The sequence below is a fragment of the Astatotilapia calliptera genome, chromosome 6, assembly GCF_964374335.1.
Source record: "Astatotilapia calliptera chromosome 6, fAstCal68.1, whole genome shotgun sequence".
In the NCBI taxonomy this organism is placed as follows: Eukaryota; Metazoa; Chordata; class Actinopteri; order Cichliformes; family Cichlidae; genus Astatotilapia; species Astatotilapia calliptera.
In genome coordinates, this window is record NC_137427.1 from 44,556,414 (window position 1) to 44,582,977 (window position 26,564).

Sequence of the window (26,564 nt, forward strand, 5' to 3'; positions counted from 1 at the left end):
ACAGCTTTTGTATAAATACACAAACAATACACATATGCTTTCAATTGTGTAATTTAAATGATCTAGGTAGCTCTGTTTTGGACGTTCAGTTAACGCTAGAAATGTGTTTTGGAGTTTGTACGCGTTTTGTCTCTAGGGGCCACCGCATATATTTATATATAAACATATATAAATAAAAACACTTTTTTTAAAATTAGTAATTCATTTTGTGCATTATTTTATATTATTGTTAATAATAAATTAATTAAAGCAACAAAACAACCTGAAGAGTCGGCTCGGATCCGAAAGAGTCGAATCTTTTTAGTGAGTCGAGCCGAAAGATTCGGTTCTCTAAAAAGAGCCGGAAATCCCATCACTAGTCTGGAGTGGGTCCGACTGGGGAGCGCTCTGTATCTATGCTCCACACGTGGGCGCACATGTGAGATGGCCATGTGCCCCGAACGCAAACAAACCTCTTCAGCCAATCATAAGACTCCCAGCTCGCCCTCCTCCTTTCCGAGCTGCTGCTGCCTGCAGTATTGCAGCGGAGTTCGGAGTAGTCGGAACATGCTGCCGGGGCCGTGTGGAGCTACCGAAGTGTCCCGGAAAAGAGGTGCTGAGCCGGGCCTGCTGCCGAGGCACGTCTCGGAGAGGAAGCGGGCCTGCTGGGGAATTCTTACCAGCCAAGGTGGGCGCATTGATGTGTTTTGGGTGGAAGCACATTGGTGGCGGGGGGATTTCTGTAAATAGTCCCTATCAGAGTGTCAGTGTAAATAACACACTTTCTACAAGTGTGTGGCTGTCAGGTGGAATTTGAGCGTGTTTGGAACAGCCCTGCTCCAGGGCCAAGCGGGGCCTCCAGCAGTTTGACTGGAGCTGAGCAGACGTATGGAAACACTGCCGGCCGGGTGCTTTTATACTAAGGTGGTACATTTAAACGGGGTTTGCACTGAAGAGCTGCTGCTCTGTGAAGCAGCTGGATTGAAGATCCTTAAGCTAAATCAGCAGCACTACTTGTGAAAATACCCACGCAAAACTCCCGATTAATGGCACAGCATCAGTATACCTGTCCAAAATAACTGTGTTTGAACTTTATCACGTGAAACTGCAGTAAGGCCTACATTTAAATGAGAAGAACACAATAATCTCTTTATTACACAAGCACAGAGCACTCGCTTCTGTGTTTACAACAGGCACTTTGTGTCGTGAAGTACAGATCTTACCACATTATACAGAAAACCCAACAATGTGCCCATCGCCTGTGTTCTCCACGCACCTGGTAAGAGAATGGAGGAAGAACTCCCCTTTAACAGGAAGAGACCTCCAACAGAACCAGGCTCAGGGAGGGCCATTTATCCTCGGGCGTTGGAGGTTTAGGGAGAAAAGAATGTCATGAAGGCAGCTCAAGGGTCTTTTCCCTTAGGTTTCTTTGAAATCTGATTTTTTTTTAATCATCAGTGGACATGTCATCCCTGCTGGCTGTTAGAAACAATGGAGGTTCACAGACCTCAGCATACACCTCCATTTTCAGCTGTACAGTACATATACTGCACATGCTATGTTTGAATAATGTCGGTAAACAAAGTTAAGTAAAAATTCTGTGTTAGCGGAATTCATCATGCATTCAGTTATTGATACAGAAATGCATACATGTGCTTTAATGCTGGGTCATAATTAGCCAAACACAGAAAGCTGCTCAGTGTATTTGTGAGCTGTTTGTTACATGTTCAGTCAGTAAATACTGATCTAATGGAGGCAGCACTAAGGTCTATGACGCGATGAACAGAATGGATATTCTTGTCCTCCCACAGTCCACAGACACACTACACTGGCCACAGGCGTGAATGTGAGTGGGACTTCCCTCTGTGTCAGCACTGTGCAGGCACCCTGCCTCGCAGCCAGCTAGCTGAGAGCGGCTCCAGCTGTTTACGACCTTCATAGGAAGTTTCTTTGTGCTTGCAAACGAGCTTTGCATTCATTTTTCTTCTATTTTTGACAGACGTCTGTCGTGATCTCTGTCTCTGTCTCGGACTTGACTGCGCTTTTTTTTTCAAACCCGCTAACTAAAGATAGCCTGGCCATATCAGACTTGCTTACTACACCCTCCAGTGTCCTGTTTTAGAAAGCCAGTTTCAAATAGTCAGGATACCCAAGTCTGGCACCACTGACAAACGTTACCAACCAGCTGACCCAGCTAGCACAGAGCTACGCTGGCAGATGTTACTAAAAGTTATTTTCAAAAGATGTGTGAATGAAATGTTCCTACATAAGGTGGAGGGTGAGGGAAAGTGGGCTGTTTCAAGTAAAACATTTTAGGGACTTGTGATTGTATCCTGTTATGTTCTGAAAGATTCCTGCAGCGCTTCATTGTAAGAGTGAGGAAGACTCCCAGTGCAGCAGCACGCGTCTGTTTTCAGGAGTTTCTGAGGCTGGAGGTGGTTAATGCTGTGAACACGTCACACACGTGCAGTTTGAAGGTTCAGGTTTCAACCTTTGGTTAATGAATGCTTCTAAATTGGTTTTGGTTAGTTAGTGTTAATGTGGGCCATGCAGGGTTAGGGTTATTACAGTTAACTACAACTAAAAGACTTTTTAGTTCATAACATGAAACTAAACATTTTCAAACAATAACGACTAAACTGAACACGGAAGCTCATTCTGGAAAATGACTCAAACTAAACCGAATCAAAAGCAAAAAGTCCAGATGAAATAAAACAAATTAGAAAATAGAAAACTATGATAACATTAACCTAAAGTCAGCCCTGTGAACATGTTTTTGATACAGAATGATTTAATGACACATCTGTAAAACCTGCAGAAAGCTTATTTAAATGTAGCCCAGTTAAACCCCGCGGCAGCTGTGTCGTACCATCCACAGGACGCCAGCAGCAGCTCACTGGAGCAAGGCTGCGTTCCTACTTAACTGTGTACTGTCACCTGGATGATGACCAAACGTTTCTCCCACTGAAACATCCAGATGAACAGAACCAACCTTTTGGGATTTCCTTACCTGGATGACTGAGCATTAACTGTGCACTCTTAACAGAAACATTACACATTTCTTTGCGGCTGAAGGCAGATTCATTGAATTAGTGACTCACTGACAGAGTGGGCTCAGCTTTTTGATCAGAGAGGTTCGTTGTTATGATCTGGAGACACTGCTCAGTGCTCTGCCACAGGAGGAGCCTGTCAGTGATCCAGCTCATTATAGTCTCATCTGATCATTCTCAGTGTTTTGTTGGTGTTTCGATGGCGAGGTGATTCTTAGTCTGATGTGTCCCGCATACAGGAAGGACAAACAGGAGGAGTGGAGGGATTCTGCTTAAGTCAAAATGTCCTATATCTACCAGTGGCTGGATGTGCCGTGGGGAGACGGAGATATGGGTATGTTGGACGTGAGGCTGTGTGTGGGTCTGTGGTGTGTGCTGCAGTGACAGCTGAGGACGTGCTGACGAGCTCCAAATGCAGGTGCTGACGCCCTGCTACAAAACAAGTAAAAATCAAGTTTCTCATTAAGTGCAATTCTTTGTGATTCGTCCTGTTTTCTACCTTAATTGCAGATTAAGCAGCAATTTCAGGAGCAGGGCCACGCCTCCAAACACGCTCCTTCCGGTTCTCATCTATATAGGTTCCCCCAGTTCTGCAAGCTGTTCATTCTCGTTTACGTGCCCCACCCGCCCTCCCTGCTTTAGCTTCTTCTCTTCTATTAAGTACATGGGGATCTGTCAGGCCCGGGAGCTGTCGCCGATCCCCTTCGACGCCTTCCCCAAACCACAGCTCAACTCATGTCCAAGCTTCACCTTTACCTACTAAAATGCTGTCAAACATAAAATGAGGACGTGCGCCCAGCGAGTGAAATGTTCTATAAGAGCGAAATAAGCCACGATTAGTCGACTATCAAAATCGCCAACGACAAATTTAATAGTCAACACTTCGTTTAAAGCCTTGTATCTTACAAGGCTTTAAACGAAGTGTTGACTACTAAATTTGTCCTGAAAGACGCAGGAATAAGTAGCAGGATTTAAGAGTGGAATAATGGACTGAAACAGAAGATGGCAGCACTGCATGCACAAGGATGCCAGCTGCCGTTAAACCCCGAAGAAGAAGAAGCAACTCCGGTATTGTCGATATGTCCAAATTCAGGCCGCATCCTTTGGAGGCCGCATTTGAAGGCCGATTACGTTACAGCGATGTGACAAAGGCTTCCCAAATGCAGCCGACAAATGCGTCCTACTTTTCCCCAGATTTAGCACGGCTCAGCCAATTCCAGTTTCCAACAATGGCGGCAGCTACTGAGTTTTAATATTACTCTTCTTAATCATTCTGGGTCGCAAAACAAACTTCTAACATATTTTCAGGCAAGAATGTAGCTGTAAACTTCAAATATCTGCTCGGTTTATCAAGACACCACATATTTGCAAAAGCGCTCTGACGTTTTCGGAGACGTCTGTTACCCACCAGCTCGATAGCGAGCCGGGGGGTTCAATGGTCACTCGAGCCGACGAGAATTGCAGACTCCCGGCAAATCGTTTTCAAACCCACCGTGGACTTTCGCTATTTGGGTTAAACATGATATATAAGTCACTTAGATAACTTAAAACTGTTATTGTCTGGCTTTTTTTTGTGTTTTATTTGTCCCTGAGTAAATCGGTTTGGCTGAGATTAAAGTTAGTTTTGACACAGCTGAATAAACGTCAAACAGACAGCTGACAGAAGTCTGAGATGGTCGAGAGTTTACTCCAGTGTCCTGTTATATTTTAGATAGCAAGGAGCAGACGGCTGAGTTTGTTAAAAGTTTAATAAACTATCATCTTGTCTTTATTTTTAGTTAGCACATACCTTAAACACCTCAAGCTGTAAGCTAATGATAGTTAAATAAGTGCGCAGTTTTACGTCCAATGGATGATGATCTGATTAGTCGACTAATGGCAAAAATAATCTGTGACTAGTCGACTATCAGAATAATAGTTTGTGGCAGCCCTGCCACAAGAAGATCCTTACGCTATATCTTACTGCGGAGCCCTTCAGCTCCACAGTAAGATACAGTGGAGCATGGAGCCACATGCCTCCAGTGTGTGGGATTCAAAGCGTTCCTGTTGTGGTTTAGAGAGCGTGTCAGGCCGCACGTGTGATGTGTGTCCATGGGTCGCAGAGAAGGGAGATGCTCTACTGCTTAGTGTTCAGCAACACAACGGCAGGGTGTCATCATAGAAGTCCTCACATGGACAAACATGTTACTGTTTCATCGTGAAATTCCTGATCTTCAAACTAAGCCTGAGACAGAGTTTGAAAGCACATCAGTCATTAATGAGCTCAGGCTGGTGCTTTGTATTCCACTTTCTACTACATGTCTGCATTTTTTCTGTGTGTTTTCAGGGTCCTGGGCAGATCGTTCTCCTCTCCATGAAGCAGCTTCTCAGGGTCGGCTGCTTGCCCTGCGCACTCTGCTGGCCCAGGTAACTGGACATCGATGTGAGGCTCCGGTAATCGCTTATCAGTTTGAATAAAGCCGACACACGTCCCGTTATTTACATCTGTTTTTCAGGGCTATCACGCCAACATTGTCACCATCGATCATGTGACTCCTCTTCACGAAGCCTGTCTATCAGGACACGTCGCCTGTGTCAGAGCTTTACTAAATGCTGGAGCTAATGTGAGTATCAGCACCATCTGTACATCTGCATGGACGCACCGTGTGTTTGTGTCCAGCATCTGTTTGTGTGTGTCCAGGTGAACGCTGCTACCATTGATGGTGTCACTCCTCTGTACAACTGCTGTACGTCGGGGAGCGTCGGCTGTGTGGAACTGCTCCTGCAGAGCGGCGCACACACGCGTGCGCATCACACACACTTTCCCTCAGCTTTGCACGAAGCCTGCAAGAGAGGTAAATATAGCCAGCGCACTGTTTGACTATGGGTAACACGTGTTAACTGCAACTATGTGTGTACACGTGCAGGTAACAGCCACTGTGTGGAGGCCCTGCTGTCTCATGGAGCAGATCCAGATTATGAAGTTTCCCACCTGGGCTCTCCTCTGTATGTGAGCTGTCTGCACCGACACACAGCCTGCTCAAAGGTCCTGCTGCACAGAGGTGTGAGTCTCATTCACTACAAAGCTGAGTAGCTTCACCTGATGCGGCTCATGTCTGCAGGGCTGTGACTGATGTTTCAAGCTTTGGAGTCCTCTGAACAATCACCTGACAGCTCTGACGCTCGTGCTAAAATGAAAGCTCCCGTAACCGTGGAAATACATCTGAAGGTGGAAAAAGTGAAAATATGAAGTCACTAACGTCTCATAACCAGCAGCTGGGGTCATAACTCCTTTAAGAGACTATATTACCAGTTCTTCAACAGCTGGTTGCCCACAGAAGCCAAGATAAACGTAAAAATCTTGGTTCTCACGTTTAAGTGCATCCATAACCTTGGCCCTCCTCATCTCTGTGATCTGCTTCATATCTCCACTGTTTCCCGCTCTCTCAGATCTGCCACTCATCTTGTTGTTCCTTGTGCTCGTCTCCTCACTGTGGGGAGCAGAGCTGTTGTCATCTGTTCTCGTAAAGCATAACCAAACTTGAGCGTTTGAGCCGCTTACGTGCCGTGTTTCCTGCCGGGTAAATGACGCTCCACAACGTGGTGACGTCATTCGGGGCGACTGGAATCGATAAGGGAATCGTTTGCAAAAATGGCAAACAACTCCAAGGAACTGAAACTGTGGGAACCGGTTCTCAACAAGAACCGGGTTTGATACCCATCCCTACTCATAGGAAATATAGATTCCCGTATTTAAGTCACAGCTCAAAGCCTGTTTAAACTGGCTTACTCACTTTAATACAGATCTTACTTGTTGTCAAATCTTGTTTGTTGTTTTTCTATTTAAATGTATTTGAATCAATTTTTTATTGATATGTTTTTTCTTTTTGTAAGGCGCCCTCAAATAAAACGTATTATTATTATGATTAACCCCGAGGACAGACTATGGGGAGATGCACTGCAAAGAGGAGAGTGTTAGGTCAGGGTTAGAGACCAGAGTCACGGTCATGTCAGTGTTAACACACAAGAGTGCGGCTTCCTCCCGGGCGTGTTAGATAAGATAAGATAAGGTATGGAAAGATAAGGAAAAATAAACCTTTGTTAGTCCCACACCTGGGAAATTTGTTTAACAGGCCACGTCCTAAAAAAATAATAGAGGACAGTCCGCATGGTGGTGAGCACTGCGCTCTCACAGCAGGAAGGATCTGGGTTTGATTGTTCTGGTCGGCTGGTCTTTGTGTGTGGAGAGTCTCCACACCCACAGTCCAAATACATGTATGAAGGGTTTCTTTGATTAATCCGGATTGGCCTTGTGTGTGAGTAAAAGCTCTGGAAAGTGCTTCAGGCTGCAGGAAAAAGTGTTGTAGGATGATGTGTGAACAAATGTGCTTGTGGTCTGGAGCAGCTGGAGTGGTCTGTCAGACAAGAGCAGGTAAATGTCTCTGTGTCGACCGTCCATGGTCACGTTTCATGGCTCTGTGGGTGTGTCTGATCTAGGAGCAGATGTAAGTGTGGGCAGAGGCTGCGACAGCCCTCTGCATGCGGCTGTCAGACAGGACAGCGCAGATCAGGTGTCACTGCTGCTCGACTACGGGGCGAATACTAACTTCCGAGACGGCAACAATCAGCGGCCGGTGGAGCTGGCGCCCCCTGGTGGGAAAACACACCAGCTGCTGCTGGCCTTTGAAGGTACTGGTCATGTGCTGCTGTGGTGACTCTGTTATTGTGTAGAACCAGATGAAACGAAGTCGGTCTGAGTCACAGCAGCTCTGTCTCTGTCTCCTTCTAGCTTCTCCAAGGAGTCTCTGCCAGTTGTGTCGTCTTCAGATCAGAAATCTGATTGGGCGATCCAGACTGAACTTGCTCCCTGTGCTTCCTCTGCCCGGCCTGCTCACTCACTACCTGGACTACAGAAGCAACGAGCAGTGACGCCACCGTGCACGCTGATATCACCGCTCTGTGGTTACACCGAGTCCGCCGACATTTCACACGAGAACACGCAGACCTGCTGCATGCTGTACTCGCTCTGTTGCACAGCATCGCCATAACTGACGACCTGTTTCTTTCACTAGAACTTTAGTTACAATGGGGACAATTTGTCTTTGTGTCCTAAACAGAATTTGATTGTTTTTATTCCTTTTGTTTAGCCTAATGACTCCTCATGAACTTTAGGTGCTGAAACGACTGCTGTTTGCTCTGCTGGTCTTATCAGGTCTCAGTCTGTAGGTCTCGCCTTAGCTTGGCGATGGACAGTCTTCACCGTGATTGAGCTGAGCGCCTGTTTCAGCCATCATTGTAGTTTCATTGTTCAACTTCACCTGCTTCCAAGGGTCACGGAGAAGACAAAGATCTGATGACGTGAAGGCTCCAGGGTGACCGACATCAGGCTCATCCTGGTGACTGGATGAATATATTTCATGGAAATGTCCTGGACCCCAGTGTGATGGTACCCGTCCTCCATCATTGCTGTTACCGTCTGAGTTCAGTCCAACACTGATCAGAACAACACTGGATAACCCTTCATGACTTACTTTGCGATTTCACTTGTATTTATTCGTTTCACTTCAGCTTCGTGTGTATTTTTTAATCTTTCTGAGCTGCTCGTTTTGTGATGTCATATTTATTTTATTGAGTGAGGCTGTTTTCATGTTGTGACTGCTGTAATGTGATCATTTCCCAACGTTTGGGATGAATAAAGTGTGTCATATCTAATCCTCTTCAATTTCTTATTTCCTTGGTAAAGTTATTTATTTGAAGGTCGGGTGTGGAAATACCTCAGCGAGGTGTGTGGTTGTACAAAACATGCAGGCGTTTAATTGGTTGAGTGCCTTTCAGTGTGTTGGCATGTCCACGTCTTTATGTGGCTTAAATCAGGCCAGACACATCTGAGGTGTTGTACAGTTACCTGTACACACCTGTGATTCAGCTCTCTGCATCCTCTTGGTACCAGGTGAGACCGAATCATTGCTTCTAATGATTTGGACTTATTATCACCCCGTACCTTTATTCTGAATGCTTTCATATTAACTCCGTGTGAATGCTACCAATGCCTACTGTTCCCTTGGATGCGCTTTTTACAATTGTATATGACGTGGACAATGAGCCACATCCCTCCTAATGACGAACAAACCAGACAGGACCGACCTCTTGTTTGTCTCCACACCCAGTAATACCTGCTTTTAAGCCCGTGCGTGAGCCTGTCAGCAGTGGAGACCACAGCCTACCAGCATTGTCGTCCGTGCAGCAGCACAGCCCCACAGGTGGTGGTACTGCGTCTACATCTACACGGCGCCTCAGAGAGCCGGACACGACCGAGAAACAACCGAAGAAGAAGAAACTGTTCCTAGCATGGAGAGGCACGGCGTGTCGGTGTAGTGGAGGCGGAGGTCGCTGCGTCAGCAGGAGCCTGTTCAACATTCAGCACAAGCTAGCGACCTGTTAGCTGCTTAGCTCCCGTGCTAACTTGAAGCTAACGCAGCGTAGCGGCTGCTGCTAACATGAGGCTCAAAGTGGGATTCATTCTGCGGAGCCTGCTGGTCATCGGCACGTTTCTGGGCCTGTTGGTGCTCTGGTCCACCCTGACCCCCAAAGCCAACAGAGACAGCCCGTTTGAGAAAAGGGTGAGTACACAACAGGCTCTGAGCCACATCAGTGTTAGCGTGTGAGCAGTTATGACACGCTGTTGCACTGTGTGTGTGTTGGGCAGTCAGCGGACGCTGTGGTCTGGACTCTAGCTGTACAGTCGCTGCTGCTGACAGCACCGTGGCTCCCAGCATTCATATCCGCATATGTCACCATGTTGAAGTCAAAGGCGGAAGTGGGTTGTAAAAGTTGTTCCGGTATTGCGGTTTTTCTGCAAGGTATTCAAATGATTGCATGTAGACATAAGACCAGTGTGCCACTGAGCCACACGGTCATGGCCGGCGGGAGGTTGTTGGTTCAATTCCAGCCGGAAACGCAGATCCTTTTTGGGTTATGTAAGAAAGGGCACCCGTGTGGAGATTGCGTGGACCCGGTCCCGGGGACGTGTTCTGGCGCTTTGATGGAGGCTTCAGCAGCTCCCGGTGCCTCAGTCACACCTCAGAGGCAGATCTGTGTGCACGCCGCAGCCCACAGTGGGACACCTTTACGTGTCGTGTCCCGTGTCTGCAGCTGTTTAATGGTGTAGGCTCTGCACAGTCACGCTGGTGTTGTCAGAGGACAAGTGTCCAGTACGTCCTCTTTATTTGTGCCAGAACAGGTGTCCTGAAGCCCTGACCAGTCTTACAGCGCTGTCAAACACAGGAGACAGACAGGCTGCACCATCTGTTGTCATGTCTTCAGGACATTGTCTGCCTCTTTGGCTGGAGGCAGGTGTAGGTAGAGGGGACTGGTGCAGGGTTTCACACCGTTATTGGATCTGGTGTAAGGCGGCTGCCACAGAAATGGTGTCACCTCTACAGGGCTGGGCTATATGGACAAAAGACGTATCCCAGTTGTTTTTGCCACATGAGTGTATATTGATACACATGATGACAGTTGCTGTGGTGGTGGATGGATGGGGGGTTGGACCATTTCCAGGAATTTTCCCCACAAATGCTCAAAGTACTAAAAAGGAGTTATTTTTGATACTTTGCTGATAATTCATCCATACTTACAGTTACTGTAGGGTGTTGTTGAATGCTGGCCTAGTGGAGTATTAGTGTATTAGCAATTTTAGGGCAGTAAATGAATCCTGCCACGGCTGACCGACACCAGCCTGGTGCAGAGAGGCTGTGTGGGTGCTGTGCCTCTCTCTGAACATGGATTCAACTCTGCTCATTTCTTGTTGGTGTCAACATCACACCGAGTCTCTTGAACAGTGTGATGTTAGACAGCTAACGGGCAGCACCCATCACAGACTCCCTGCTATGGTCTTCGGTATGCTGCGCTGAGGCTGTGCTGTGAGCTTCAGGCAGGACTGCTGCCTCTCTGCCAGCTTGTGTCACAGTTTGCTAGTGAAGGATCAACGGAGCGATCACAGCTGTTTGCAGCTACTGGTGATATTTAATTTTTAACACGGGCTGCTTATGAAACCCACCTGTAGTCATGTACCTGCTGTGGTGTGTCGTCTCCGTCTGGGCCTGCCACCAACCTTCAACACTGGGTAATGCGCCACCTGGTGGTTTGTACTGAGGGTGAGAGAACCTCTGTCTCCATGAACCGTGACCCCTCAGAGCGGTTCACCTTCATGGCCAACTCTAGCAGGGTTTCATCTGATTTAGCTTGCTGAAGGCAGCAGTCACAGGCAGCGTGCAAAACTGTTTATGTGGGCTATAACCATAAGGTCTTATTATTACTAAATAAACAGTGCATAGACGAACAATGAGCTCCTGTGCTCCTTCAGATATCAGTGGGGCTCCTTCAGTGTCGGGAGTGAGTGTGGGACAGTCTGAGGTTTGATTTGTGTGTCCTGGCAGCAGTGAGGCAGATACATGATTTAGTACACGCATGCACAAAGAGTGTGCCTGCACCCACTAAGTGTTGGCTAAACACAAAAACATTATTTTTCTAATAGAAATAAGGTAAACTGGCTAACGCTGAGGAAGTCCAGCAGCTTCCTTCACTAGGAGTTTAGTTTCCACCGGTGTGTCTTCTTCTGAAACACACCTCGCCGTCTGCTTGGCTGTTTAACATCAGCTCGGAAGGGCTGAACCTGGACCAGACCAGATCATCAAACAAGGGGGAGGCGGGGTTTATTCTGCGTTGTCAATTTAGACAGACGCTGCAAAAATCCATCGCTGACTTCTGTGAATGAGGGAAGACTGAAGCAAGCTGACCAACACATGCTCTTACACATTTATGACCAACTTGTTTATTTCTTTGTTGGCGTGCTGAGGTTTGAGAGCTGCTCACACTCAGTCGGTTTTACACGTGCGGAGCTGCAGATCTGGCTGAGCGAGTCCATGAAGAAGTAGGAACAGGCTCTCATCATCTTAGGTTAACGTGCTACACGAGCAGCTTTGTTCCCTGCTGAAGCAGGTGGGTCACCGAGCCTGCGAGCAGCTGTATGTAATCCAGTCACCCAGGTCGGCCCGGGGATGCTGGAGCCTGACCCTGCTGTCACACAGTCAACGCACACACCTCATTGTTTGTATAGATGTCTGTGTTTGTGTTTCTTTTCTTTGGATTTGGTTTCAGGGACTGTACACAAAAGGAAAAGCTACAGTTTAAATCACCACACACACAGACACACACACACACAGACACACACAGACACACACACACTAACACACACAGACACACTAACACACACACACACACACACACACTAACACACACTAACAGACACACACACACACACACACACACACACACACACACACACACACTAACACACACACACACACACACACACACACACACACACACACACTAACACACACTAACAGACACAGACACACACACACTAACACACACACACACACACACACTAACACACACACACACACTAACACACACACACACACTAACACACACAGACACACACTAACAGACACACACTAACAGACACACACACTAACAGACACACACACACACTAACACACACACACACACTAACACACACACACACTAACACACACACACACACACACACACTAACACACACACACACACACTAACACACACACACACTAACACACACACACACTAACACACACACACACACACACACACTAACACACACACACACACACACTAACACACACACACACACACTAACACACACACACACTAACACACACACACACTAACAGATATCAGAATATTAAACATATAAATACAATCCCATAAAGCACAAAACAAAATGATTAATGCCGAGAATCCATTAGTTCACATCATGACAGAAGAGCTGAAGTCTCCGCACACTTGGAAGCACAGCCCCCCCTTGTGGTGGACCTGGTAACTGCAGTGGAGCAACTTTATTTAGGATCTTGTGCACTAACCATATGTTTGAATCACGTTTGATTATCAGAATTTAACATCTAGAACAGGACAGTAATGATATTGATGTGCTTTTCTCTGCAGAACCTTTCGAGTTTGTTTGTTTGTGGTGTGTTTGGTTTTGATTCGCTCGTGTTTGTGACCAGCGTGGCGCGCAGACAGACTCGCTGTGTCTTGGCTGCATTAACTCTGTGAATGTTTAAAATGAGCTGCATTGTATTTCAGTGTAGGACACACGTGTTTAATATCCATGTCTGTTGTGTTTCATCATGCAGGATGACAGCTTGTTGCCCAAAGGTGACCTTGCAGAGCAGTTTAAGCCTGTGATGCCCTGGCCTCATGTGGAAGGCGTGGAGGTCGACCTCGACTCCATCAGACTGAAACACGGTGAGGACTGGCTTGTTTTTTCCTGACTGTGGCCAAAGCGGGTGACTATCAAAGTGACAGCCCACGGTATTACTGTATTTAAATCACCAATACTGGTGTATACCTCCTGTATTAGACATGAGTCAATCAGAGAGGCTAGGAGGATTTGTACATGTGCAGAGGAGGAGGTGGATGTTCTGGACACAGGGTGATGAAGACGGAGCAGGAGGGCAAGAGGAAGACCTCAGAGGAAGTTCATGGATGTAGTGAAGGAGGAGATGCAGGGGGATGCTGGGATAGGGAGATAGTCTGCTGTGGAGCAGCTGACAGAAGATGATCCTCATTAGTGATTGTTTGTTGGTCTGTAATCACTGCTAATTAACATCAGCCCTGACAGTGGTTTTGGTGTTTTCTCCTGCCAAAGACTTAAAGTCTAACTTTCTTAGCACTTGTATGCTGTGGTCCTGTGTCATCTCTTGGTTTGTGTTCAGGAGGGGCCGACCTTCCCAAGGATTCAAAGGAGCAATCCAACCAGAAGCAGGTGATTCAACAGCAGTATGTGACATTCGGACCTCACACACACGCCTACACTAGCCCCGTCCTGAAGAAAGGTATCCTGGGAAATTTTGAGCCTAAGGAGCCTGAACCTCCAGGGGTCCCCGGTGGACCCGGAGAGGGCGCTAAGCCGTTTGTCCTGGGTCCAGAGTACAAAGACTCGGTTCAGGCCTCCATCAAAGAGTTTGGCTTCAACATGGTTGCCAGTGACATGATTTCACTGGACAGAACAATCAATGACATACGCCACGAAGAGTAAGTACTGCTTCCACTGAATGCATGTCTGCCATCTTTTGTCCTGCAGTCACATCAACCTGATTAATGTTACAGGAGATAAACTTCAATAGCCACAGGAAACGGGCAGTAAGCCTAACACCGATCGTCCTCCTGTAACCTCACTCAGGGATCAATCAGGAAATGATACTGAATCATGCCGCGTGTGCAGACACGTGTTCACAATGTGTTTCTCGTAAACAGAAAAGCGACACATCATTAAGTACGCCGTATCCTGTGTTCTGAGTGCAGAAATGGGCGTGATGACCAAATCACTGTGGCCGATTTCTAACACGACACCTTTGGCAGAGTGTAGCGTGACACAGGTGCTGCCTCACAGCCTTTTCAATTGGCGCTGCTGACTTTATCGCTCAGTTGAAGTGAGAACATAAATGCTTCCACTCAGATCCTCGTACAGGCTGCAAACTAATTCGGTGAATGATGTTCTTGTGTTTGTTTCTGCATGTACGAGTCGGTGTGAACTAGGGCTGCTCGATTGTGGCAAAAATGATAATCATGATTGTTTTCACTGAAATTGAGATCTCGATTATTTGACGATATTTCTTTAACAATAACAATGTGTTGAGGCCGCTGCTCTTAATTGTTGTGACACGTGTTCGAAACGCAGAGAGGTGCGCTCGATTTGCCACACGGAGCAGCGCGAGAGTAAAGCACGAGGGAGGGGCTAATAATTTTTAATGATCGTTGAAAGCCCAGATCGTAATTGAGATTAAAATTCGATTAATTGAGCAGCCCTAGTGTGAAAGGAACATTAACACAAGACTCAGGCTATGGGTCCTGCTGCCGTGGACTGAAATGCACCGTTAGCCTCATTCTCACACACATTGTGCACATGCTTTCTCTGTGCCTTCGAACTTTAACCTGGCGCTCACACACTCGCGCTCTGATGGATGCAGAGCTGAAGCGTCGGACTGTTAGACGGCGCCTGTGTCACAGTGTCGATGCACAGTTTCAACAAGTTTTACCGTGTAGGAGTTGCGTTGGTGCAGCGAGACTGTACTACGCTGTGCAGCAACTAGGTTTCTCATGGCACACCGTGTCCTCTGTGCAGGTGTAAGTACTGGCACTACGACGACAGACTGCTCACATCCAGCGTGGTGATAGTCTTCCATAACGAAGGCTGGTCAACGCTGATGAGGACTGTCCACAGTGTCATCAAGAGGACTCCTCGCAGGTACCTGGCTGAGATTGTCCTGATAGATGACTTCAGTAACAAAGGTGGGTCTGTTTAAAAACATCATTTTAGATGCGTGTTGGTTCCACTGTGAACAGCCTCCTTTTTCCATCATGCTGTTAATGATCACCTGCAAAGGCCGTCCTGTTGGTTCACGTGGTGCTGTCTGCTGCAGTCTGTGGTCAGAGGCAAGGTGTCACATGGTGTTACCATCATGTCTGTGCACGCTCCTCAGACGTCCACGTGGGCGGCTGTAATCCCCCAGTGGAGCCAGAACGCAGCACAGAGAAGACAGAGGCTAACAACCTGACTGTAGAGAAACAAAGCACGGACACATGTCAGTGTATTCGCTACAGCACGCTGCACTCAGCTGTGGAGCATCAGAGAGGGACATGAAAGTGAGAGGAGGACCAGACAAGCTGCACAGCTGACTCATGCTAGCTAAGTTAGCTAATGCTGTCTGACTAGGCTGGAGTGCTAAACTCTAACTTAGTGGAATGTAAGGAAACCTACCTATGATAGAAACGTCTGTGTGATCAGCTGCTAACAGCCATGAACATATCAATCAGCTGGTGCTGTGTGCAGCACGCATGTGGGAACACATCACTGATAGGTGTGTAGCTTAAACCCATTCGCTGGAACGTCCAAGACAATTCAACTACACAGCAAAAGCAACACACAAGTAGGCAAAGTTCTTCGTGTTACTCATGCATGAGGGAGAGAACCACGACAAGCGCCGTTCCTTCGCTTGACCTCAGTCGCTCTCGTCCGCTCCCCCGTAACACTGCTCTTTTATCGAGGTCACATGAATATACATAGGTTCATTAACATACGACGTATTCATACACACAAAGAGTTGTGCGTGTGTGTGTGGTCAGAGTGTGACCCCATAAAGACTTCCCTAAACCTGCTGGTCTGGAAGTCCAGCGGTCCATCTAAACTAAAGGCACTCAGACTAAAACTGACACAGCTACGTTTATCCTGCCATGAAACAATAAAACGAGGTAGACCTCTCCCCAGCTGCCAGGGTGTGGATGCCAGAGGACTCTGCAGTGCACACGATGCCTTTGCAGACTCCTAAGAATCTACCAACATGACATTGATTATACAACTCTAAGCATATATGAGTAGATATTTCTAAGCATAAATGACAATCAACAATACAAATCTAACAATCACCAGCTCGTGTCTTTACTCCAGCATTCGTCTGTCAGCAAACCAAAACTGTTTTCTCAAATGCTCATTGGTCCAAACGCGTGTACTAATGCTGGCTAACCAATGCACTTGCAGTCCATCTGAAGGAGCGCCTGGAGGAGTACATCAAGCAGTGGAACGGCCTCGTCAAACTCTTCAGGAATGAGAAGAGGGAAGGATTAATACAGGCCAGGAGCATTGGAGCCAAGAAGGCCACCAAAGGACAGGTACCATGTGACGCCACTGTTGCTTTTCCTCTCTAATGCTGACGATGTCTCTTAGACTTTTAATTAGCGAACTGATCAGAATTTAAAATAAACACAGTGACGTACTGTGTGTAGTGTGTAAGAGTACTCTGTGTTAAATGTACAACATCGCCTCTGAAGAGATCCCAACGTGCGGCCGCTGCAGACAGGAAACCGTTCCAGCTCAGTTCTTACGTTCTGGCACTGCTGCAGTTTTCCGCAGAGATTTTGGTTCCATGTGATGTAACTGTTTTGTTTTGTATGTACACTTTATTACTGCAGAAACAATTTCATATAGTAAGAAAGTAAACTGGGCTCCCATCTTTAAATAAGTGTCAATAACTGATTTGTAAAAGTGCCGAATGGCACCAGCAGTCCTGTCAGTGATCCTCTGCATCACCGACAGTCCGACAAGCCGAATAAAAGAACTCAGACAACTGATGGGAGATCAGCTGACAGGCGGGAGAAAAGCATGTAGAGAGGACACGAACACAGTGCAGAGGAGCGTCCACAAACAGCTACAGAGGGCCAGTCGTTCTGGCTCTAACAGGGATGAAACCACACACGACTAATCTATCAGCAGAGTGAGAACTTTTAGTTTCTCATTTTCAAACTGCAGAGAACAGGAGGCAGGCCTCGTCTTTGTAACGTGAAGTTTAAACATGCTGGAGAAAAAACACTTTGAGGTTTGTCACAGTGTGACTGGAGGTCACAGCCAGCAAGAGTGGACACCGTGTTTGTGACAATTTTACCAACAGACACGGCGCTTCATCTGTCCTTAAACATGCCTGCAGTTAAACCCTCGTTTGTGTCATGTGACGCCAGATTTGCAGATGCAAACCTGCTCTGAAGGCGTTGTGTGTTTTTGCTGCTGACATCAAGCCACAATGAACTGGTCCTTATGTTTCTGAGCAAGAGAAGGAAGAATTCTCACGAGTCGGCAGATTTCGTGACCCAGGAGTCGGAGCTGCTGTCATATTTCAGGATGTCAGTGGACGCGTGGAGCAACATTTAGACAGAGGCTCAGCTTTGCAGCATCACATTTCAAAGGGTTTCCTTTTTAAAGGTGCTGGTCTACCTGGATGCTCACTGTGAGGTCGGGATCAACTGGTACGCTCCACTGATCGCTCCCATTTCAAAGGACAGGTAGTGCGCGCACACACACACACACACACACACACACACACACACACACACACACACACACACACAGTGTAGCCTCATGTTATCACAGCTGTCGTGGTTGTGAAGCTGTGCTGTCTGTTAACCTGCAGCTTGTTGTTTTTCAGCACTGCTGTGACAGTTTCAGTTTTTCTGTTTGCACGTCCTGTTCAATGACGTGAACTCAGACATACAGACGTTATTATTACGACATTATTTGTAATGTTGCTCCCGTGTGATCGATGTGAAATCAAATCACGACGTGCAGACTTTCAGCTGTAATTCGAGGGCTTTGAGTCAACCTGCTGAATAATTTAGTCGGCTGTCTTTATTGACCCCCAAATTGTGTTTGTGTGAGTTTGTTATCGCAGCAGCAGATTCGCACAAAGACGCAAAACAGACGCATTTTAGAGGCTCAAAAGTCACGGACTGAACTATCATAAAGTCAAATTTAAGATTTTATTTTTAAATTAAGAAAAAGATATGAAATGTGATGACCTGCAGCTCTGTAGTGTGTCTTGGACAGATGAGCGAACCGGCCTCGCTAACCGCGAAGCCGTCTGAGTCGGTGTCCTGTTGCTTTTTCAGTTCTGCGATATCATCTACACATAATATAATCTGGATATGAGATGGCTCTGATTGAAAACCAACACATCACCAGAATAATATGGATCCAACTGTTGAATGTTAAAAATGGCTCAACAATGTGGCACAGATGGTTTTAATCTTATGGCTGATCAGTGGCTGAGTGCCTGGAGCTGTATTGATGGAGCCTCGGTGAGTTAGGGCCTCCCCTCCACCAGTCCTTTGACATTTTATGCTTTTTAATCAGTTTTCTGTATCAGAAAGGTCTGACGGCGCTCCGAGGACGCGTCGTCGTCCCACCGTGGCTGCTCAGTCTGCGCGCCTCTAGATCGTCTGCTGTGCTGCATCACTTCTACGCTCTGAGCCACACACTCCTTTACTCTGGTTTTACAGCGCTGTTGTTGAAAAGCGGCACATCCAAAGGCTTGTGTGTGTTTATGTGTATGTAGGACAGTATGCACAGTGCCGCTGATAGACTATATAGATGGTAATGAGTACAGTATGGAGCCCCAGCAAGGCGGAGACGAGGACGGCCTGGCTAGAGGAGCGTGGGACTGGAGCCTGCTCTGGAAGAGAGTGCCGCTTAGCCAGAGAGAGAAGGCCAAGAGAGCGCACACCACCCAGCCTTACCGGTACACACAACGCACCAGCTTGTTAAACTGACCTCTGTTCTGTTTGTGTCTCCACCCCCACCCCGCGTGGCACCTTTCCCTGTGTCTGTCTGTGTGTTTTTCCTGGCACTGCTGTCATCCCCTTCATGTACACCCCTCCTCTCCACGTATGCTGCATGCGTGGCCCTCTGTGTCAGAACGGTGTGTACGGTGCCTCTGATCGACTCCGTCCACGGCGAGACGTTCACCTTTGAGCCCCAGGGTGGAGGAGACAGCAACGGTTTTGCTAGAGGCGCCTGGGATTGGAGCATGCTGTGGAAGAGAATCCCTCTGGGAGCCAGGGAGCATAAGCTGAGAAAAACTCAGACTGAGCCTTATAGGTACACACAGTCATTCCTAACTCGTGTGGACGTGTCCCGGTCATTTCTCACAGGGCTCACAGTAGGAGTAGAGCAGCCTCACCTTAACAGAAAATGCTAATCTTAAGGTCATGTCAGCCGTGCCTGTGTAGAGGTAACGTCATGAGTATGAGTCATTGTTTAGGTGTCTGCTTTTGGGGAATCGCTGCACACATCTATCTTCCACCCACTGGAGGGGAGGAGCTTGTTGTTGACTCTTCTTTGTTCAGTGTAGCACAGCTTCCTCTCAGGTGTCTCTTACCCTGAGTCTGTCTGAAAGGCCTCCTTCTTTCCTTTAAGTGGTCTTGGCGGCTGCGTTGCCTAAGGTGGGTTGAGTCCCGAGCTGAAGGCCGTGGGACTTTGGGATATTTGTGGGGTCTGTGGGTGAGCTTCTGGTGTGAACTGGGCTCGGACTGGGGCACCATCACTCCTTTCTGTCTTCACATTTTCATTCGTCCTCCTGCTGTCTTTCACTCATGTCTCTGTCAGTGTCACTTGTTCATTATCACGTCAGCAGAGGGACTGACCGCGTAGAGTCACATGATTACAAAGAGATGGAAGCTTGTTTCGGGCTGAGGACTGTTTCTTTATACCTGCAGGTCTCCAGCCATGGCAGGAGGTCTCTTTGCTATAGAAAGAGACTTTTTCTTTGAGCTGGGACTGTACGACCCTGGACTGCAGATATGGGGAGGGGAGAATTTTGAAATATCTTACAAGGTAGACTTTGAATTGTCCAGTTTATGTTCATCCCTGCACATTGTAAAGACATCATGGTTACTGTGACTCTGTATGCTGGTCCAGATCTGGCAGTGTGGTGGCCAGCTGCTCTTTGTGCCCTGTTCTCGCGTCGGCCACATCTACAGACTTCAGGGATGGCAAGGCAACCCTCCGCCAGCACATGTTGGATCCTCGCCTACTCTCAAGGTGAAAGCAGACAAACGTGTGAATGGATGGAAACTTGTATAGTGCACATCTTCTGTTTCAAGTTTCCACAGAGTCCTGCATTTCCAAGTTTCTGTCTACACAAAGGAGGTGTTGCTGCCATCTGGCCCTCCACCTGCATGCATGGAGCCAGGTCCAATAGCAGATGCATGCTTTTGCCCTTCTGCCCACAGTCACCGCTACACCTATGCAATCACTCTGTCATGAAAGGGATGGTACTTCATCTACATGTGTTGTATTTGTGTTTGCAGAACTATGTTCGTGTGGTGGAGGTTTGGTGGGACGACTATAAGGACTACTTCTACGCCAGCCGCCCTGAAACTCTGACTCTGGCCTACGGAGACATCAGTGACCTTAAACGATTCAGGTGCACAAAAACCACTCTTCTACCTTTTTACTGAGTGAACGCCCACTCAGAACATAGTGTAGCACTGACTGACTTTCCCCAGGATGTATTCCTTCAGCTGTGCAGTGTGATTGTATGATTTGCAGTCGACGAGTCGGTCTTCATTTAGGGAAAACTGTTTAATGTGGGTACGATCATATAAAGGTTTGTTGTGCTTTTGACACAAATTCACTCCATCGCTGTGGAAACGTTAAACACTGACCTCCAACTGTGCTCAGAAAGATGTGGCTACGCATGCACCCTCTATCATGCTGTAGCGTAAATGTTTTAAAGTGGTGTGTTACAGGTGTGCAGTAAATAACATGCAGGACTATGTGACCTGAGGATGAAGCGTTTTTCTGTCTGAATTCATCTTTAGCTGCTAAGCACACAGCTGATCTCATGTTTGCTTGTTGCAGGGAGGAGCATCGATGCAAAAGTTTCAAGTGGTTCATGGAGGAAATAGCATACGACATTCCACAGCACTACCCACTTCCTCCTAAAAATGTAGAGTGGGGGGAGGTAGGCGTGCTCACACACACACTCTCGTTTTGATATCATAGTGAGGACATAATGCTTTCCCTAGCCGCACACCCTAACCATTAAAGATGAATGCATAACCCTGTCTGTGGCCCTAAAACCACATTTTGAGTTTCAAAACTGTCTTCCCACTCGTGTGGACGGGCGTTTAGTCCCCATAAGGCAGGCTTGGCCAACTCCAGGCCGAGGGGGCCGGTGTCCTGCTGGTTTTAGATCTCACCCTCAGTCAACACGCCTGAATCACAGGATTAGTCCATTACCAGCCTCTGGAGAACTTCAGGACACGTTGAGGACGTCATTTAGCCTTTAAATCAGCTGTGCTGGATTAAGGACACATCTAAAACCTGCAGGACACCGGCCTGAGGCCTGGAGTTTGGACACCACTGCCATAAGGGCTGTTGGTCCCCACAAGCCTGCCAGTATTTGGTCCTCACAAAGATGCATAAACATGTTTCACACACAGCATGCTTCACTGTCCCTGTGATTGCAGATCCGGGGCTTCGACACCAGTTACTGCATCGACAGCATGGGACACACTAACGGAGGGAATGTAGAGCTGGGCCCGTGCCACAGGATGGGTGGAAACCAGGTAATTAAACACTGTCACACGTGACGTGGCTCTTTGTTTTCCTCTGGTGTGACGACATGAGCCAGTGTTACTGTGATCAGTGGGTTAAAGGGACAGCTGGCTGCTTCTGTAGATGAAAGCTTGGGCTCCTTATCGCTCCATGAGTGTGCTCTCCTGCCTCGTGTCACAGAAAGGATGGAGGCAGGCTTTACGTTAGGTGTCCAGATCCTGACTCTGGTTTTTCACCCTGAACTCTGTGTAGCTGTTCCGCATCAATGAAGCCAACCAGCTGATGCAGTATGATCAGTGCCTGACCATAGGAGGCGACAAGTCTGCTATCATCATCACACACTGTGAAACCAACCAGCACATGGAGTGGAAGTACTTCAAGGTGAGACACACACAGATCATAAGATGGATGTAGTGTTGGTCTTTAGATGTTTGCTCAGCAGCGTGTGGAGGCTGGAAGCACTGAGATCACACCAACATGTAGGAGGCAGAAAATCTCTGACACAAGCTGAATTTACTGCCTTTTTTTCTCTCCTTTCCCGTCTGTGTCTGCAGGATCTGCATCGATTCACTCATGTGCCAACAGGTAAAGGACTGCACTGGCATTTTAACTCATCTTTTCTCATCATCAAAGGCACTTTTGGCTTTATCACACATGGAGTCAGCTGCTGTTCGCATCATTTACTTCAGCCTCAGAAGTGCTTTTGGTGCCAGACAGAGACAGACACACACACACAAAAGCCCGTTCAGCTATCTTAGTGAGGACCGTCATTGACATAATGGTTTCCCTAGCCCCTTACCCTAACCCTAATCTGGCCCTAACACTATTCTTTAACTAAGCCCCAACCCACATGATAAACCATAACCATTCTGGTCTTAAACCTAATTAATTGGACCAATAATTTGGCCCTAAACCCAATCATTGCATAACAATTAATTACAATTTCCATTTGGCTTTAATCCTAATTGGTACAGTATTACAGTTACAAACTCAATTGATTAATTACATTTAAGAATAATAAAACATAAATTAAATATACAGTTGTGGTTAAACATACTAAGTACACGGTTAAAAAAATACTGTAGACATGATTAAAAATGATTTACATGGTTAAAAAATGACAATCTTTCTAAAAACATGTTGTTGATAGTGAGGAGTGATCAAAAAATACATTTGGAGAAATTCTACCCAAAAAACTAAGAACTTTCTAAAACGAAATTCGAACTGAAAAACAGACGTGTACAAGTGGGAGGGTGTAAATAGAAGCACTCTCTGCTCACTCCTCTCCATCGGACAGAGCAGGTCGCTGAGAGCAAGCCTGGTTTCCTCTTTCCACTGTGCGTAACTAGACCTGAAGACCTTCACGGGTGGAATCGCCGCCACATAGGCACACACATTCATTTGTTATAATTTGATTTCTTTTTTCTGTAAAATACTAAAAGGTTCTTTTCAAAACCAATTCATTTTCTTTCTTTAAAAACTTTTTAAAAAGTTAAAAATTTCTTTTCATTTGGTGAAACAAAAACAACAATTAAAAAACTCATCATGGTTGGATGGACTTCTGACTGGACCCTGGTGCACCATGGCAGACGCCGTGGACAATCCAGGACCCAGACACCCTACCGAGGGATGGCCCGTGCACCGCCCGCCTCCAATTGGAGGAGGGGCCCAAACGCTCATCCTAAACCTGACCATAACCTAATTGTAACCCTGACACTAAAACCACAGCCTCAAAAAGGCCTTCAAACTTGTGAGGACCGGTGAGTGTGTCCTCACAAGTGACTGTTGGTTCTCACAAGTATAGTGAATGCAGCTTTGGGTCCTCACAAAGATAGCTAGACAGGAACACACACACCATTCATGGTTTGCCCGTGCTCTGGTCTGGTCTACATCCTGCAGTGAGTGTTGGGCAGAATGTAGACCAGACCAGCACAGAAGGTTCTGGTTTGTTTTTCATTACCCTGCAGTGTGACACCCTGCACGCTCACAGCAGTAATAATCGTGTCCACACCAATCATTGTTAAAGGGCAGCCTTCCCACAGTTGTCCCTCAGTGCATGTGGACAGCACTAGTGTGTAGACCAGGGGTGGGGACCTCCAGGCCTTGAGGGCCTGTGTGTGTCAGATCTCACCATGAATCACATGATTAGTTCATTACTAGACCTCTGGAGAACTTCAAGACATGTCTAAAACCTGCAGGACCTTGAGGCCTGGAGGTCCCCACCCTGGTGTGTGTTTTGTAGGTGGCCTGTGAGCGTCCGTCAGTAATCCCGCTGCTGTATTCTCCTTATAGGAAAATGTCTGGACCGCTCCGATCTGCTTCACAAAGTGTTCGTATCAGACTGTGACACCAGTAAAACCACTCAGAAATGGGAGATGAATAACATCGTGGCTGTGTGAAGACATCTGGGAGAGATCTGTTTAGAGGAAGAATACCTGACACCTAGGTGTTGGTGTACCTCCAACAAAATGAAGCTCAAATGGTTTAACTGTTGACATCGGCCCAAATGTGAAGGTTGCTCTGACACTCCAGAAGAGTTTGATCCAGAGCTGCTGGATGAACACGAACTGTCCCTGGTGGTTGTTTACACTGTCTCTGTCCTTTCAGGCTCTCAGGTCTTTTCTAATTTTCTCATTGCATTTGTGAAATGAATCCCATCAAGTCTTAAGATTATTAGGTCTGTTTAGTCCTCGGCCAAACTGATGAGCTGACTTACCAAAGAGTTTAGACTTCAGTCACATCATCATCATCATCATGGGTGTGGTTTTTAGTCTGCCGCTGGAAAAAGACCAGGATGAAGAAGGTCCTCAGTTTAACGGAGGAAAAGAGCGACAAGCAGCACATTTTGAAGAATATTTGGACGTGGTGACTCGCTGCTGCTGTTTGCTTTGATTTGGTTTTATTGGATCTTCACAAACAAACCCCTCGTCTGGCCTAAGTGTGATTTTGATTGCACAGGCTCAGTTTGGCTCATTGGTGATTTTATTTTCATTTACCAAAATGTTGAAAAGGCAAAAAAAAAAAAGGATTTCCTCCCATTCGCGTCCCTAAGCTGTGGCGGCGTTTCCTTCCTCTGTGCTGAGCTTTCAAACCAGCATGAACTCCTGAACTTTAGCGCTTTGCTCCTCACAGGCTTCATTTACTCTCTGACATACACTGGGATACTCTAAAGGATGTGTGGGTCGCCGTCTTACCGACAGTCTGGATGAGAAATATAGAGTTTAGTAGCTGACCAGTACTGTGACTCATTAGTAATCGGGGTGGGGTTGGAGGCAGGATTATTAACATGTAAAAAATGCACAATTATTGTGGTTAAAAAAAGATGATGTTTTTGTTTTGTGTGCAGCAGGGAGGGGCTTTGGTGTTTGGATGTTTTGTACTGTGTAAATAATCATTTCTAAAGATGATCGTGATGGATTTTGTGGAGGGCTTGAATGATCTTGTAAATAGCTAACTTATAGCAGAGATTTCATAATGTGGGCTGAGGAAATAAATGACCTGATTTTTACAACTATAACTGTGTGACTGAAGTGGAACTACTTCATCAGCCTGTGCGAGAATCTCGCCTCACAGCAACAAAGTTGCTATGGATACGACCCCTCCCACAGGCCGAAGATGTGCAGAGCTATGGACGCGAGCGGCGAGACAGCCTGCAGTCTAAAGCAGGTCGAGCAGAAAAGGCGAGAGGTGTCAGGACGGAGGGGTGGAGCTGCAGGTGGATGTGTCCGGTGTTACAGGCTGCACAGTGGGCTTCACTTTGTTCTGTGCTCTTCTTTCTGTTTAAAGAATGAGAATCGTTTCTTTTTGTGAAAAAGTTATAAACAGAAAAAGGATTGAGAGAAAGAAACCTAAAATTCCAAACAAAATACACTAACAGACAATTGTAGATGCTCCTGTGTAAGGTCATTAAGATTAAACCGTGATGATAAACTTTGAACAATATTAAGTTGGCTGAGTTAGCTGCACAGTTTCTTCCTGATAAAAGGGAGTTTGTCCTTCCCATTGTTGGCTGCTGGGGTTTTCTCCATTTTGCCAGATTTGTCTGGTGACACCACTGAGAGAAACGATCTTTATATGAAGTATTTAAAACCTTGAGACGCACACACAGCGCTGTATTGTGAGTCAGTCACGGTGTGTTCTGCAGTACCCCTCCATGAACATCGTGCTGATAACATTCATATACATTTACCCACAAGAATTTCTTACAGTTTGACACGTATTTACATTTTCACATAATTTACAAATAATCATCAAAATCATAAAAAGGAAATCAATTATTTTTTCAGTGTAATGTAAATTCGTGGTAGGCAATATCAGTGATGGCAATAACAGCGTTACAAGTAACGGCGTTACTTTTTTCAGTAACGAGTCCCTCCATATTTTGGCCAATCACATGCGAGGATATAGGATAATATCATTATGTGAAAAACAGAGAGTGAGAGACGCGACAGTCAAGTGGAGCGTGCGTCTGTCCTCTCAGTGAGAGACAGTAGACAGCTGTGCGAAAGCAAAAACACAAATATGCCTGACACCCGTAAACAAAGCAGCATCTGGCTGCAGTTTAA

General features: G+C 46.6%; 2 protein-coding genes across 4 annotated transcripts; both read left to right on the top strand.

Moving 5' to 3' along the window:
• Positions 1-408: 408 nt before the first annotated feature.
• Positions 409-8,720, top strand: LOC113024832 (ankyrin repeat and SOCS box protein 5-like). 2 transcript variants are annotated; one of them, XM_026172189.2, is made up of 8 exons: positions 513-667; positions 3,269-3,363; positions 5,356-5,435; positions 5,525-5,632; positions 5,710-5,863; positions 5,936-6,070; positions 7,506-7,697; positions 7,798-8,720. In XM_026172189.2, exons 2-8 carry the CDS (start codon positions 3,312-3,314, stop codon positions 7,935-7,937), a joined length of 861 nt encoding a protein of 286 aa, XP_026027974.1. In that variant the 5' UTR covers positions 513-667; positions 3,269-3,311; the 3' UTR covers positions 7,938-8,720. The 2 variants fall into 2 exon arrangements, with proteins under 2 accessions (XP_026027973.1, XP_026027974.1); XM_026172188.2 differs by lacking the exon at positions 3,269-3,363 and having other exon boundaries at positions 409-667.
• Positions 8,721-8,862: 142 nt separating this feature from the next.
• On the top strand, positions 8,863-25,516 carry galnt7 (UDP-N-acetyl-alpha-D-galactosamine: polypeptide N-acetylgalactosaminyltransferase 7). Of its 2 annotated transcripts, none has more exons than XM_026172185.2 (15): positions 8,863-9,628; positions 13,247-13,358; positions 13,829-14,147; positions 15,238-15,404; positions 16,651-16,781; positions 17,866-17,945; positions 18,995-19,177; positions 20,154-20,271; positions 20,356-20,478; positions 20,748-20,863; positions 21,301-21,403; positions 21,912-22,010; positions 22,252-22,380; positions 22,554-22,584; positions 24,292-25,516. In XM_026172185.2, the coding sequence occupies exons 1-15, from the start codon at positions 9,506-9,508 to the stop codon at positions 24,396-24,398; spliced, it is 1,941 nt and encodes a 646-aa protein (XP_026027970.1). In that variant the 5' UTR covers positions 8,863-9,505; the 3' UTR covers positions 24,399-25,516. The 2 variants fall into 2 exon arrangements, with proteins under 2 accessions (XP_026027970.1, XP_080158686.1); XM_080302560.1 differs by lacking the exon at positions 18,995-19,177 and adding an exon at positions 19,354-19,536.
• Positions 25,517-26,564: the final 1,048 nt, after the last annotated feature.

What these genes read in the sequence shown, in the direction of transcription:
- galnt7 (XM_026172185.2), top strand. Translation starts at nt 9,506, where the DNA reads ATGAGGCTCAAAGTGGGATTCATTCTGCGGAGCCTGCTGGTCATCGGC. An exon ending in GCTCCCATTTCAAAGGACAG is followed by an intron (nt 17,946 to 18,994) that starts GTAGTGCGCGCA and finishes ATGTGTATGTAG; the next exon opens with GACAGTATGCACAGTGCCGC. An exon ending in ATTTTGAAATATCTTACAAG is followed by an intron (nt 20,272 to 20,355) that starts GTAGACTTTGAA and finishes ATGCTGGTCCAG; the next exon opens with ATCTGGCAGTGTGGTGGCCA.
- LOC113024832 (XM_026172188.2), top strand. Translation starts at nt 424, where the DNA reads ATGGCCATGTGCCCCGAACGCAAACAAACCTCTTCAGCCAATCATAAG. An exon ending in GGGAATTCTTACCAGCCAAG is followed by an intron (nt 668 to 5,355) that starts GTGGGCGCATTG and finishes GTGTGTTTTCAG; the next exon opens with GGTCCTGGGCAGATCGTTCT. An exon ending in TACTAAATGCTGGAGCTAAT is followed by an intron (nt 5,633 to 5,709) that starts GTGAGTATCAGC and finishes GTGTGTGTCCAG; the next exon opens with GTGAACGCTGCTACCATTGA.